This window comes from Mya arenaria, chromosome 5, assembly GCF_026914265.1.
Source record: "Mya arenaria isolate MELC-2E11 chromosome 5, ASM2691426v1".
Taxonomy (NCBI): Eukaryota; Metazoa; Mollusca; class Bivalvia; order Myida; family Myidae; genus Mya; species Mya arenaria.
The window spans coordinates 16,820,090-16,836,747 of NC_069126.1; the positions used below are offsets into that span (position 1 = coordinate 16,820,090).

The following is a 16,658-nucleotide window of genomic DNA, read 5'->3' on the forward strand; positions in this document are numbered from 1 at the left end:
TTTATATGACCCTTGCACATTTAAAATGTATATTTGTATTCAAATTATGTTACTTATATTTGTTTTTGTATATTTCATAGAGCTTGTTATGAAAGTCATTGGTTTTAGATTAAATGTCTAACTTCTTTAAAAAACACACAAATAATTCAATTATTCAAGTTATCGATCAAAGTGAAAAATCATATATATTCTCATTTAAAACGTTTGTGTATGAACTCGGTGTGGTCCTTCAATATTTGTTTTAATTTAAACATACCTTTCCTGTTTCGATAAGATTTGTAACCATGACAATAATTTTTACGTCTTCCGAATAAATCATTCTCCAGGTATCACTGATGGTATTTTCGAGCGGTCCTGTAAGGTAGAGCATTTATCTAGCCGTATATTAGCAATGGTTAATTTTATGAGGGTAAGTAAACTTTCTTCTAGGCATGTACCGACATAATGATATCAAGCAGACATGTGATGCTAATAAAAAAAGTTTATAAACCAATATAGTTTCTTACCTTGGGCAGCAATATATTTTCTTGGTTTACAGAATCCCTGTGTAAAGTGGAATCAGTATATAAAACATATTGCATTCACTATACAAAGCATGTACCATCATTAAATGTATAAGCATCTTAGTATAGGATCTTATAATAATGATAATATACGAAAATTATTACGTATAAAATTAATAATCTTTTAGTTGAAGATAACATTATTTATAAGTGTGACCATGATTTTTGACGAATTAACTATTGATTGACGAGTCAACTGAGAATCAGATGAGTTGGCGTTGAACTACTTATCATAGAAGGATCTTTTATTTATATCTACGGAGTACAGCACATTGCCGCAATATTTGAAGCTATATAAAGGAATTTTTTTTTTTATGAATAATGTTAGTTCAAGTGATTTTCTATTGCCATGGAAATAAGTGACTGTCAATTTTGTTTGGTTTGAAAAGATAACAATTATAACAAATACTCTACAATGAAATGTAGCAAATACTATTATGTCTTGACTTAAAAAAATATCATAGACCTACATCAATGTAACTTGCGTTAATGAAATCAGAGTCTGAATCCTCTCTTAAGAAGGGAAGGACCACCCTACTGGAATCGTCTGAAATTATTGAAATATAAACTATCACGAACAAACGCATGAGACAATGGTAACAACACAGGCATTAAAGTTAAGCACCAAATAGGCTGAAGCGAATGTTAATGTAAATGCAACGTCGAAAACACTTAACTTTAAATTCGCGAAATGCTACTCACATGGGTAGACCATTCTGTATCTATTTTTTGCAACATTATTTTTCTTCAGTGCGTGTTTCGTGTCGTATTTCAGACCCATTTGCAGTGTCTGAAATATAATGGTGAAATTTATTTCTTGATAAATTTCTTAATGCTTGCATAGTTTACCAATTGAAATTAGTTGAGACGGAAAACCGTTTCGTGATGCTAAATTGACTTTTAGTTACCAATACAACACTGAGTAGTGGTTAAACTTACGTAAAATTCTTTAAACAAGGGTAGGGGATCTAGTTTTAGTTGTCGTATCGTATCCCGTAGTGTTTTAATTGTTAACGTGTTCCCAAAAGCATCATTCGTATGTATATTTCCATATATGTTCTTTTCTTCTTCGTACATTGAAGCGTCATCACTCATGGGTAACACATTGTCAAAACATGTCTCCATTTTTCCACTTTTATGGCGCGTATCTTGTAAACTGCGTTAAACAGTATGGTTGTTGTAGGATTTTTTATGTAGTTTTATTATTGTGAAGCTGTCTATAAAAGGGATATATATTATTTAAAACGTACATGTAATACAATATTTGAATCTGTGTTAAAACTCACGAAACTTACAGTTGTAAATTATTGTTGTCATGATTTGCTGTGCCTAAAATAAAAAAAAATGTTAAAACATTTAAAACTACAATGTATTTAAAACTCTAATGATAAACATTAAGTATGATTTATATCAATACAGCAACCACAGTTAGCGGCCTAGTGGCGTGATGTTAGCGGCCTAGCGGCCTAGCGGCGTGAAGTTAGCGGCCTAGCGGCGTGAAGTTAGCGGCCTAGCAACCTGGCGGCCTAGCGGCCTAGCGGCGCAATATGGTATATTATTTCAAAGTATGAATATATGCCTTTTCCTTCTTTAACAATGATAAATAAACTGATTTTGTGCACGAAATATCAATTTCAAGCCATTTTCAAAATATTTTTCAAAAAAGCTTATCAAACATTTTTCTATTTTATAGCATACAAACATGCCTGCTCTGCTAACAAAATGATATATTTGCTGTTTATATGCACCAATCATCAGTCTGAAGCGATTTTCAACATTTTTTCCAAGATGTGGATAAAGCGATCCAGCGGCCTAGCGGCGTGAAGTTAGCGGCCTAGCGGCCTAGCGACCTAGCGGCCTAATATGGAATCTTATTTCTAAGTACGAATACATGCCTTTTCTTCTTAAACAATGATATATTAACTGTTTTTGTGCACAACATATAAATTTGAAGCGACTTTCAACATTTTTTTCAAAGTTGATAAAACATTTTTCCATTTAAAGCATGCAAACTTGTCTGCTCTTCTAAAGCAATGATATATTTGCTATTTATATGCACCAATCATCAGTCTGAAGCGATTTTCAACATTTTTTCCAAGAATTCGATCAAGCGATCTAGCGGCCTAGCGGCGTGAAGTTGGCGGCCTAGCGGCCTAGCGGCCTAACGGCCTAATATGGTATCTTATTTCAAAGTACGAAAACATCCCTTTTCTTCTGAAACAATGATATATTTGCTATTTATATGCACCAATCATCAGTCTGAAGCGATTTTTAACATTTTTTCCAAAAAGTCGATCAAGCGATCCAGCGGCCTAACGGCCTAGCGGCGTGAAGTTAGCGGCCTAGCGGCCTAATATGGAATCTTATTTCAAAGTACGAATACATGCCTTTTCTTCTTTAACAATGAGCATGTATTCGTACTTTGAAATAAGATTCCATATTAGGCCGCTATGCCGCTAGGCCGCTAACTTGGATCGCTTTATCCACATCTTGGAAAAAATGTTGAAAATCGCTTCAGACTGATGATTGGTGCATATAAACAGCAAATATATCATTTTGTTAGCAGAGCAGGCATGTTTGTATGCTATAAAATAGAAAAATGTTTGATAAGCTTTTTTGAAAAATATTTTGAAAATGGCTTGAAATTGATATTTCGTGCACAAAATCAGTTAATTTATCATTGTTTAAGAAGAAAAGGCATAATTCATACTTTGAAATAATATACCATATTGCGCCGCTAGGCCGCTAGGCCGCTAACCTCACGCCGCTAGGCCGTTAGGCCGCTAACTTCACGCCGCTAGGCCGCTAACTTCACGCCGCTTGGCCGCTAACTTCACGCCGCTAGGCCGCTAGGCCACTAGGCCGCTAGGCCGCTAACTTCACGCCGCTCGGCCGCTAACTTCACGCCGCTAGGCCGCTAACTTCACGCCGCTTGGCCGCTAACTTCACGCCGCTAGGCCACTAGGCCCCTAGGCCGCTAACACGTACATAATTATATCAACCTCTTCCAAACCGGCGTATACCTTACTTTTTAAGTATACGTCTCGATTGTTAGTGCTGTTATTTGTACTTGTTTATAAGCCAAGTCATGGTTAAATATTATAATCTTATTTCTTTATATTTCTTATATCTTTAATCTTTAGGTACATGAATAACATATTTTTGCACGTAAGGAAAACGAAATTCAATTGACATAGTACACACCCGGTTGTTAATAAACATAATTTTCACTGTTTTGAGCAATGAAGTAAACATTAAAATATATATGGTTGATCAATAGAAGAAGCAAGCAAGTACTTATAAGAACACAATCGACATATTATGTTTTGGCATTATGCCATAATCAAAAGTCGAAACATAATTTTCAGAAAAAAACTTACCTTTCATCTTTCTATAAACGATAATTATAACAACGACTGCAGTTATCACTACAGCAGTTATTGCTCCAACAGAACCGCCTATGACAACGCCAATGGTGTTGGTTTTAGCCTGCTCATCCGGTGGAACGTTAATAAAAGGGTGGTCAGGTGAAGTTGATGGTACTTTAACGTACAAAAATAAAAACGAGAAGACAGTTGAGACCTATGTTTTGTGATTTTTCTTCATCTATACATAAGTTAGAGTTATATTAATTAGTATCTCTGAAGGAATGGCATTTTAAGACCTTGGTTGTCGATGCTTAAAGAAGAGATTTATGGCAATGTAGCAAAACATGTTGGAAAGAGCAATGCAAATATCTACATAAATTGAATCACTTACTCTCTTCAACAATGCGAAACGTTTCGTTCATGCTGCCAATTTCGTTTTCAACCCATACAGAGTAATTGCCGAAGTCCCAGGGCTCCACCCTTTTTATTATGAGCGAAGATGACATGTCATTAGTAGTGTGGATAATAATTCTGTCAGATGTTGTCGTGTCATTCGTAAGTCGCATATTGTTTGAAATGTTTGTCCATGTAAACTGGGTTGGTGGAGGGTTCGAAAATACACTGAAATGAAGTACTGCAAAGTTTCCTGGTCTAGCTGAGATTGTTGTGTTTTGGAAGTAGTTCGGTCGATAAAAAGGCGAACCTGGAAAAATTAACAGGAACAAAAGTTGAACATTTGCCTACAAATCATTTTATAAGAATTATAACAGAGGGTGAAAATATTATTTTAAAAGTGTAAAACATCGTCTGATTGGAACCTCTATATGTATAATCATAGTATCGGTAATTTAATGCAAAGACGCTAATGTTTGGACTTTTGAACAAACAGTTCTTATTTCAAGTTTAATATATGAATATATTATGTTTATTTCAAAAAAATACTTCCTGGAAATTTCAGGCTTGTGTTACTACAATGACATAAACACATGAGCAAATAATTACAACAGACTGACATAAAAACTCATGTTGCCTGATAAAGAAGAGACTGTTAGTATGTAATTTGTTAATTTATTCTGCAATGCTTTCAAGTTGAGGCTAGCTCTGATCAGGTTCATATTCCTAATTTTGTAATTATTGTTCGGACACTGTGGGGTTATGGCCATACACACTCAACTAGTTTAAGCACCAAGTTGACTTGTGGTCCAATGAATTTGTTTTTCACTGACAGTTCGATGGCGGCTATACCATCGTTCATCGGTTAAGCGATTTTGATGCAAGTTTGATCTATTTGTTGTGTTTGTATATGTGGTGTTAATACGTTTGTGTCTCTAGCTCATCGTTTGAAGCCTCGCCTTGTGCATGAAAAGGGGTTTATTTTTGAATTCTCGACTACTGGGCTTGTCTCTGTAGTTTTGGTATAATATATGTCACAAACATGACGTTGTAGCTCCATTGACATCTCGGCTCTCACTTTACCAGGTTTTTCGATGTTTTTACCAAACAGATTATTTTCTGTCAAATTTCTCTTAATTCAACAGTAATACATAAAACTGTCGACTGTTTTCTATAAAATACTAACCGCTTTTATATTTTGTTCAAAGTAGTGAGTCTTTGCTATGGAAACACATTTTATTATTATGTATGAAATTATACAAAAAAATCACTTTATACATTATACAAATGGTTAAGCAAGAAATACGAAACATCATTCGATGGATGATAGTATATACTTACATTCGACAACCACGGTAACGTTTCTTATGTCTGGTTTATCTCGATTGTGTGTGTTTGCAGAAACACAAGAAAACTGTCCAATGTCCTCTAAGCATGAACTGTTCTTGGTGTATTTAAAGAGATTATTGCCTTTGATATTCCTTAGAACTGATCCATTTGTTGATACTATGTAGGTATCAGCAGGTGGGTCACTATCTACTTCGCATGTAAAACTTACTTCATCACCATGATGAACTGTAGCAATCGTTGTATTCATAGCCGTAAACGTTATGATTGATGCCTTATCTAAAAATATAGAAACTTGACATTAAAGCTGATTAGACATAGATAGTTCCAATATCGTGAATTTTGCTCAAAACAGTAATATAATTGTCAATGTGAGCTAGTAGTATCATGCCAATAAAACATCATTTAACATGATTAAAATAATATTTTGTCAATGTCTCAGCTGATTTTATATGTTAAAATAGCGCATGATGGCTTCCTAGTTTGAAGAGCGTATATTTAGCATACGAAGTTTAACAACAATTAGCCCTGATTCTTTGAATACATGCATATAATGCGAGAAGGCTATTCGCTGACAACTCGCTGGTACGCTGAGCTTATCAGATCCTGCAGAACATATCAGATACCATATCAGACACCATATACAAAAACTAAATACTAAAGCCATTTTGGGATGCTTTGCTAGAGGATAGGAAGGAAATCTAAATTAGCTATTTTTTTTAAAACTTATCAATTTATAAACAGCTATGTTACTTTTGCTGTTTTTCTCGACCTAAGATTTCTGCAGATAAACTAAGGTCAATTTTATTTCAAGCCACAGGTCACTTGATATATTATATGCTTATCATAATATATTCGTAATGGTGTAAATAGCTACAATCACAGTAACATATGTTGTAATGCAATAAGGCTTAATTAGGATTGTTCAATGATAAAAAACATAACCCTATTCGGTCAATATCTTTAAAAATGTTTACTATTCGTTGTTCATCCCTAAAACTAGAGCACAATTATTTTTATTTGTTTCTGATAAATAGTTTGTAAAATAAATAAACAAGTGAAATGTCATTTTATATACATATCATATCGCTTTATAAATTGGAGGTATATAAAATTAGTAAATTGCAATGTGTACTTAAGAAATGAGAATCGAGAACAATTCAACACATTGATGTTATATAACGCATACAAATGTGTTTTAAATTTATCCATGTTTGCAGACCGTTATCTTATAAGTCTTATACAAATTATTAGACTGATCATATGTGGCACTGTACTGTAAGAGTTTATTAAGCATTTTGTAGTGTTGATAGTAACATAAGATCAGCAGCAGAGGTCAGACAACTATCTGACATACAACTAATTTTTCGTAATGATTAACAAATATTAATAGGTACTAAGTATTGTAGAATTGGCAAGAATTATAAATATTCAATTGACCATTTTGGTTATTTAAGTTAAGATAATTCCGGAAATGCAATACATTATTCAATACCATCTCGTCTTACATTTCCCTCTATGGACATAATTGATAATGTACGAATAGGGCTAGGAGTCAGTATGAACTCGATGAAATAGCCGTGCAAGCCATATTTCTTATCTCGTAGTTATTTTCCGACCGATTAAAAAAAATCCGGCCAAGATCATGCAGCAGTATAACGTTTTCTACATAACAGCACACACATCGCGTAACAAACCAACTGTGGTCGTTAAATAAATGACATAAGGTTTTCCTTATTGCATATCTAAATCGCTTTATGTCCAGGTTTGCCATACATCTATGATTAATACATTACATAATTAAGAGACACAAGTCTCATTAATTCAGTATTCAGGGGCATTTTGGTCTATGTATTTATGCAATGGCGATATCTCTCTCTCACTCTCTCTATCTTCAATCGTGGGTTGATATTTTAAAAGTAAAAGCTTAGCCGGAATACATACATTGGACATCGATAGTAACATTCCTCACATCGCTTCCGTTAATTTCCGTACATAGAGTCGGTTGAATTTTATTTTGTGCAAAACATGTAAATATGCCTTCATCGTGTCGAGAAATATTCTGTATGATTAGGTTTTGACCAGATTTATAACTGGCAGGCAGTTGTATACTAGTCCAATAATGTATTGTAACATTTGGGTTTCCTGGCTTTACTTCACACAGTAAACTGAAGTTAACACCTTCAAGAACCACAACAGATGTGTTAAGGTTTGTTATTTTTGGTGGATCTGAAAGATAAAGCAATGACAATTTTCTACAAAAATGTTCCTCCACACCCTTTCAAAACAGCGTTGGTAATACAAACCATTTTAATACATTCTGAAGCACAAACGATATCCAAAACGTTCTGTTTCTGCGATCGAACGTGCGTCTCATCAATCGTTGAACATATAATTCTGATATTTGTATATGTGCATGTTTCATAAGAAAGGTATTGTTAAAATTTAATAATATTATTTTTATATTCTTTAATCTCGATAAAAATAAAAGTTTTGAACATTCAAGTTAGCATAAAATAACACACAATATATCATTTACTGTTTTGAAATATTCGCCCGTTTCGTCAATATAGTTGGCGTACATTGTATACTCATATATCGCAAGGAACTGCATTTCAAGTAAATTATTGTGCAGAATAAAATACAATAAAACATCTTTTAAATGATAATTCACTGAAACAAACTAGTATAAAACAAGTCACCAAGTTCTTATTATTCTCAGTTACTCAAATTTCAAGATCGGCACGACCAATGTGGGAATGTCTGGAGGTATATTACCAAATTATTCACCAGACAGTTATTAAATTTAACACTATTAATTTGCATTGTGCGCAAATATACTTACACATTATATCGAGATAAAATGATGAAACATTTCGTCCCACCACTGTTCTTCCATGTGTTGTGTTCATTGTATTAGATGCATTACAAAAATAAATTCCTGTGTCTTCTTTAGAGGCATTCGAAATATCAAGTGCACGCGACTTTGAATGATTTGTCCATTGACACTTGGGTTCCGGATTACCAGCAGCAAAGCATTCCACTCTAACTTGATCAAATTCTAATACTCGAAGGACGTTTTGTTCTAACGTAGAGTTTTTCCTGCACGATGAATAAATCCACAGAACAGGAACATCTGGCGGATCTGAATAAACAACAATGAATTGGTTACACACAAATAATGATTACAACCAACAAGATACGTTACGGTGACTAGTACAATAGTAGCGGAAACATAAACTTGCAATGATAGTGTTATTCTGCAACTAACCTTTAAAAGCTCTCGTAAGTAATTGGAATTCATAGTATATTTCATTGTAACCAATGCTTTGGAAATTTATACAATTTCATACGTACACAAAATGTTTATTTGGAGACTTGAATCGAATGCAGATTGTATAATACCGGCACCAGTTGGGTAAACTGTATTGGAAACCTTACACGTTAGGTTCGTATCACTATCGAATGCTGTAGTAATGTTTTGCCCCTTATGGCCTGTGGACCAAGTGTAAGATGGTGGTGGATTTCCGTCAGCGCTGCAGGCAATGCTTATCTCTTCATTCCTTATTACCGAAATGTTGCTTGTTGTTATATACGAGTTATTCGTTTCAAATATGAACGTAGGTGTACCTGGTTGATCTGTATATAGAACTGAGAACTGAAACTGAAACTCATTTATGGATACGAAAGTCAACGTAACACTTGGAATATTTGTGATATGTTTAAACAAGACAATATCTACAAAGAGCTTAATCCTCTTTACAAGCGAAATAACAATGTTCAAAGAGGTGTTTAGACTCCTTGCCAAAAACTAACAATACATCATTTAGTGGCAAGCTCTCTGTCTTATACGTCATATATAGTAATACGACACTGACAGAACATGTCAATACATACGATTAAATGATATTGTAGTCGAAAAACGAAGATACTGAAAAAGTTTGTATCATATTACTTATACAATCATATATGTAATTTATCGTTTACCACATAGCATTCAATACAATAATAAACAAAGTATATGCACAGTATATACACATACAAAGTATGCACGTTTACAAACACAAACGTACTTACATTGAATATGCATGTCGAATGTTGCATTAGCCTCTCCCTTGACTGTGGGTCCTATGGTCGGATTCATAACATTTTCAACAAACAAAGTATATCTTCCGTGAAGCGATCGTTGAACATTACTTAACGATAGAATATGCCCCGCAGATGTATTACGGTTTGGCCATATCCACGTAAAATTGTTTGGTTTAGGATTTCCATCACTTTTGCAAGTTAATGTAACATTTGAGTTTAATGTCACATTTAAATAACCCCATTCCAACTTTGAAGTACCGACATCACATATTATACGCGCTGGTTTAACTGCAAAAAAGATGATTTATCATATGTCCGCTGAACAAAATACAAAATGGCTTGTATTTAAACAAATAATTCCTTGAAAATTTCAAAATAAAATAGTTGAAAATGATGTGTACTGCATCACTGTGCACGCATCACTATTGCACCATAAACCATGTATGGGTTAACTCTATGGTTCACAGTTTCAGTAATACAATGAAAACTATAGGCAGTTTTTTTTTTAGGTACTACATATAGTAAACGTTTTCAACCCGAGAACGGCGATATTGAGCTTCGCAATGTGATTTATTTTCAACAGGCATGAAAATTTTATTATCATTGACAAATTATTTGCAAATTTGAAAAAAAGAGTTTTGAAATTAGACTGCTAAAGTAGAATGTTATTTGAATTGACACAATGAAAATATTTAACAAATTTGCGATTAGCATATGAAAATAAAAAAGAAATGCCAACCGCAAACGTAAGGGATTGTAAACAAATTAATTTATTAAATGGAGAAACCTAGACGCAAACACAAAAAGGAAGACACATAGTAAGAATTCAATAAACATCAAAAATGTATTTCCATACGTACGTAAAACATTCACGTGAAGACTTGCATCGACCGAAGCTTGTGTTATCATGCCTCCCGTTGGAAATATTGTATTAGAAACTTTACACGTAATGTTTGTATCACTGTCGAATGTTGTAGTGAGGATTTGCGTTTTATGGCCTGTTGACCAGTTGTAAGAAGGTGTTGGGTTTCCGACGGCAATACAGGCAATTCTTACAGTTTCATTCCGTTTTACGGAAATGGTGCTTGTTGTTATGTTTGTATTGTTTGTTACAAGTTTTAAGGTTGGTGTGCTTGGACCATCTGTACGTGGAAAATGAGGACGATTGATTTGATATACGAAAGTCATTGGAATTCTTGAATTATCTATGATATTTCATTGATTTGTTTTTGCATGGTAAATATAGTATGGAAAATCAAAGATTACAAAAAGGTTTGTATAAATTAGACCTGAAAAGCGAACCAATATACTTCTTGTCTTTTGAAAATATAGATATACACACATCAGTATATAAAATATATATAGTTATATACAAATCCGTTACGTACTTACATTGAACATGCATATCAAACGTTGTATTAGCCTGTCCCTTGACTGTCGGCCCTATGCTCGGCTTCATAATGTTTTCAACCATCAATGTATATTTTCCTTGCATCGAGCGCTGAACATGTTTCACGGAAAGAAATTGTCCCGAAGATGTATTACGTGTTGGCCATACCCAGGTGAAATTGTAAGGTTTAGGATTTCCATTGCTTGAGCAGTTAAGTTCAACATTTGAAGCTAATGTCACGTTTAAGATACCCCGGTATAGCTCGGAATTGCCGACCTTGCAAATTATAAGACTCGGTTCAACTGCAATAGAAATACATTTTTTTCGCAATAATAAAAAGACGTTTACTTATATTTTATAATAACATGCATCAACAAATACATATTTAATCTTTGCAATGATATCTTACATATGACTTGAACGGACACTTCTTGCGACCCAGACCATGAAAGAGCGTGAGAGGCATTGCAAGTACATGTCGAATCGTTAAAGTCTCTAGCAAACCAGGAAACATCGCTGACTGCACTGGATGGCGTATTCATGTCAGTCTGGATGCCATTGTAACATGACCACGATATTTTGGCGAGGGGATTTCCACCCTGAACAGAACACTGCAAAGACTGTTTTATGGCAGAATTTTTCATCATGTAGAAAGTGTCATAACTTAGGTTACCATTTATGTACACCAGTTCCTGTGGAAGGTCTGTAATAATTAAAAAACGTGCTCATTAAGTAAAATAAACAACTCAACTAAAACCATAAATGAAATGGACTAAGGGAGCATTTATAATAATATTTACAATTTTTACTGTTTGTATATTCGTAAAGTTTTTAGCAAATTATGAAGAAAGCTGTTTAGATTTATAAAGAAGATACAGATGTACAATTTCATAATTCCTTAGCTGAAATAAAGATGATGCGAACACTTAATATACCAGTAACAGTTACAGTTAATATTGGACTAAAAGCCGTTAGTGAATCAAGCCGTATAAGCTCAGACCCTGTGATAATCATACAGACGCATTTCTTGTGACTCATTACCGTTGCAACCATGCATTATGATACAATATTTAAACAAACTTCACGCAGGGTTCCCCATGCCAATATGACGATTACACAATTTAACTGTGTCCTAAATATTCGTTAGATGCAATACAGGTGTAAACTTTGCATAGATTTATATAACGTAGCCTTACATTTCTATGACGTACCCGACAAATGTAAAAGAGATAGCAATGATCTTTCATACATGTTTATGCAAACTTACATTGAATATTTAGACGAATGGCCTTGCTTGATACTCGGATAAATTCTTCATTACTTGCATTACAATACACATCCATGCCGTCTTCTCCCCTACTGACAGTATGCGTCAGAATGCTCTTTACGGATTTAGTTCGATCAACATTTTCATCAACTTCTCGTTTTGAAGAATTTAAAATACGATAATCGACATAGACACTATCTGTGTTATTTTCCAGGTACCAACTGATATTTGCAGCTGGTAAACCATATGATGTCTCGCATGTTAACTGAAGTTCTTCACCTTCGTTTATTGTCATCGAGTTATTCTGTTGTGGACTTATGGAAACACTTGCGATTGGTACTGAAATCAATTGTGTCACAATATAATGAATAATAGTGAGTAATGTACAATTTTAACAAATACCTAAACAACTTGAGCGTTCACGTAGATTGTCTTGGGCGCCACTGGGCAATGGACATGGTGGTATATTTCAATACAAAATGTTGTCAATTACAATTGTAACCTATATGTACAGCACATTTCAGCTGTCAATGAACTCTGTTTCAACAATTAGACCATGGAACCATACACTATGTTTAGCACATTTCTTGAATATAATGTGCACCAGTTAGTCAGCATTGGACTTTATAAAGGTCTGTCCGCGCCTAAAAGGTTCATCATGACTTGTCCTCGTTGTTTTTGTACCGCTACGTAAAAGGAAAAAGACACACGATGATTCTAAAATCGGCCGAAACAGTTTTTTGTTCAAAACAAGCTTGTCAATACAAGCTCGTATGAGACCGATAATACATAATTTTACATGACTTAAAGAATAAAAGATTTAAAAAAGCGCATAATATTTTCCCTTTAACACACAAGACTTTCAAAACGCATTCTTGGCAACTCGCTGCAGAGTGAACCTCTTTCAAAGGTTTCCTTCCATCAATATAATCACCGATGTTAATCTGTCGGGGTATGTGTCTACGATGTTATGCAGCCGTATTCCGCTTTCTTACACTTTCTGTCCTTCTGGTAAGCCATGAAGTATGTAAATCTAGCATGTGAAAGTCACGTGATGAGATAATATAAATAAACCAACGCTATTGTAAACTTACTGGGACTTACTGGGTAGAAATACCCAGTAAACTGGGTAGAAATACCCAGTAAATTGCGAATTAGAAAAAAATACGCAAAAACTGCGAAAGATACATGTTTCGTGAGCGATACATAAGTAAGTAAGCTTCAATGCGTTGACACAACGACACCAATTTTATGTAAGTTTTTGGCATTCTATTTTGTTGTTTTATATTATGGTGTCTAGTCCCTTTAAGATAATTGTTTTTGCCATAATAGGATATTCACCCCACAAGGTTGTGGGGTAAACGCCAAACTAAGAATTGTGAAGCCAAGATGCAGAGGAAATACCGATTAATGAAATCTGGATAGCTCCACGTCACCGAAATGTTGTAAACTGAAGAAGGAAATGTTGCCCTCACTAGAGCCACTCAATAAAACAATACATGACTTCATCTAAGGGAGTCACATTACAATTACTTTACGAAATCTGTCAATTTCTTTATTTTCAGAAACAAAGATAATTGCCCTGTGTTAACCCCAGGCCTTACAACCATAAATGCTTATTCTAACTTGTTAAAAAGTTCTAATCTATGTTTTATAATTCTAATTGTAAAATTGTATAAATATTTATAAAGATGAAAATTGCCTTCCTTGACTGACAAGCAAGTTTTACATCACTCGAGATTCCGATTCATTATTTTTGTATTGAGGTATCAGCATTTCAGTCAATACAATCGATCACACAATACATGGATATCGAAAATGTTGAACACATGCAACACATGTAACATAATTATACACGAGAACAATTTGTATGATATATGTTAAAAATGTTCTAGTGTCTATGCTTACATTTCTGTCAATGGAATCGCTTGACGGTTTTCATTCTGATTTTACCATTGGAAGCATACACTAGAGCTGTACATGGTTGATTGCTGCTCTACATTTAGCCATGGTCCATATCAAATATAACGTTTTCACCAATAGGAATACAGTTTTCTAACGTTAATTTCTCCAAAAGAAATAAGTAATGCATTTTCATTACAATTACGTGTGAAGTCTTATTCAGACCTGTTGGCTTTACCGGCCGAATACGCAAGATAAGTTTCACATTTCTTTGTGAATTTATGTGGTTATTCATCTGTTTCTCTTAAAAAAAAGACCATCAAAGAAATCCTTAATTCATCTTTAAGTGTATAGTAAGACGTCGTTTATTGATAAGAGTTCGAAATATCTGCACCTTGCTGGCGTCATAATGCAAACAAATGACAAGGCACCACCGATTAGAAGAAGTTTTTTTTTATCCAAGGCAGCTTTGTTTGATTATTGTTGAACAGTTATTTGTACAGTATTTGATCAGACATTTACACCCACCGGTGCTTTATAATGCGCACTATTGTTGAACAGTTATTTGGTTAGTATTTGGTCAGACATTGACTCCCACCGTTGCTATTTAATGCGCACTATTGTTGAACAGTAATTTGGTCAGTATTTAATCAGACATTTACTCCCACCGGTGCTTTATAATGCGCATTATTGTTGAACAGTGATTTGTACAGTATTTGATCAGACATTTATTCCCACCGTTGCTATATAATGCGCACTATTGTTGAACAGCGATTTGTTCAGTGTATTTGATCAGGCATTTAATCCCACCGGTGCTATATAATGCGCATTATTGTTAAACACTGATTTGTACAGTATTTGATCAGACATTTTCTACCACCGGTGCTTTATAATGCGCATTATTGTTGAACAGTGATTTGTTCAGTATTTGATCAGACATTTACTCCCACCAGTGCTTTATAATGCGCAGTATTGTTAAACAGTGATTTGTACAGTATTTGATCAGACATTTATTCCGGCGGTGCTTTATAATGCGCATGTATTTGTTCACTCGCCCTTACGAAAACTAGAATACCGAGCTAACGCCGACAGAAATATTTTTTAATAAAAGAATCCCTTTCCAAGCATTTGGGTGCTTATATTTAAAAACAAATGTGTAGAAACCATGCCTTTTATATGTAAATATTTAGAAGGTTAAACGGTTATTTCTCTTTCTAACCTAAACAGAACGTGCATTGATTGATATTGCTCCCAAATTCTTATTTTACTAGTGTTTTTCTTTGTAATGTTACGACCAAAAAAAACGCTACAGAGAAAGAGAAAGTAGCGACGACTTTTGAACAACAGAAAAGTTCTTGTACTTACAATGTTACAAAATTATAATCAAATAAGTTGTGTGGACATTAAGATGAAACATGTAAAAAAGTTCACCAAATATCTTCACTGTTCCTGGTACTTTTGGATGTCCATAGAATAAATCCATGAAATAATGAACACACGAAATGAGCACTATTTGAATCAAACAACATTTTCAAAAGTATTCCCACAAAAAAGTTCGAAATATAATTCTCATGATTCTGTTTACCTTTTTTAAAATTCACCAATGTTCCGTGATCAGAGAAATTTGCGCTTATATACAAAATAAAAATGTTCAATTAAATTCTACAAATCTTCATTCTCTTAAATTCTTCAAATATCTTGTGTATTCTAAAACTTTTATCAATGATATATATATGTTACCCAGGTTTCATAGAGTCATATTTTAATAAGTTAATCCCTTAAGGAAGGAGCAGGCTTATTTAATAACATGTGAACTCAAGTGTGTTACTGAGTGGTCAGTGTCCATTGTCCCTATGGGTGATTAGTATGTGTGTACAAGAACTGGTTTTTCAACTAATTCATTTTATTAATAGATACTAATATTTTTGCATATTTACCGCTGTTATCACTTTCGAGTCAGGTTTTGAGGTGACAGCAACTCAAAGATAACTTTTTCATATTTTATTCCACTGCCCGGTAAGTTTTTGTTTTACAGTACTTTGTATTAGTCGAAATGTATTGTAATTGCAGTATGAGTTTATCTTGTGCTTGATGTATTAGATAATTATTTATATTGTTTGAATTGTGTAATTTATAACCTTTACCTGTATTAAGGACCTATTGGTTTATTTTGTACTTTTTAGGATCTATTCAAACCTTTGGAGTCTAAATAAAAGACGAATCTGAACACATAACATTCCTTATCAATGCTAAGAGACGGGGCACGGGTAATATATATAAAGTTCTAGAACATTCTAAACAAATCTTGTCAAAAACATGCTTAAATCTTCATATGAGAT

At 34.0% G+C, this 16,658-nt stretch overlaps 1 protein-coding gene across 2 annotated transcripts in view; it reads right to left on the minus strand.

The window, feature by feature from the left end:
* LOC128236228 (hemicentin-1-like) overlaps window positions 1-16,658 on the minus strand; it is a 28,832-nt gene that overhangs the window by 7,399 nt on the left and 4,775 nt on the right. For both annotated transcript variants that reach the window (XM_052951110.1, XM_052951109.1), the window contains exons 3-19: window positions 12,418-12,756; window positions 11,560-11,853; window positions 11,153-11,452; window positions 10,621-10,902; window positions 9,749-10,048; window positions 9,029-9,310; window positions 8,517-8,816; window positions 7,616-7,900; window positions 5,666-5,950; window positions 4,323-4,634; window positions 3,944-4,105; window positions 1,859-1,892; window positions 1,503-1,719; window positions 1,266-1,353; window positions 1,034-1,110; window positions 507-543; window positions 257-354 (exon numbers count right to left, since the gene is read on the minus strand). In XM_052951110.1, the coding sequence (XP_052807070.1) occupies window positions 257-354; window positions 507-543; window positions 1,034-1,110; window positions 1,266-1,353; window positions 1,503-1,719; window positions 1,859-1,892; window positions 3,944-4,105; window positions 4,323-4,634; window positions 5,666-5,950; window positions 7,616-7,900; window positions 8,517-8,816; window positions 9,029-9,310; window positions 9,749-10,048; window positions 10,621-10,902; window positions 11,153-11,452; window positions 11,560-11,853; window positions 12,418-12,756 (3,692 nt within the window). The remainder of the gene's footprint in view (window positions 1-256; window positions 355-506; window positions 544-1,033; window positions 1,111-1,265; window positions 1,354-1,502; window positions 1,720-1,858; window positions 1,893-3,943; window positions 4,106-4,322; window positions 4,635-5,665; window positions 5,951-7,615; window positions 7,901-8,516; window positions 8,817-9,028; window positions 9,311-9,748; window positions 10,049-10,620; window positions 10,903-11,152; window positions 11,453-11,559; window positions 11,854-12,417; window positions 12,757-16,658) is intronic.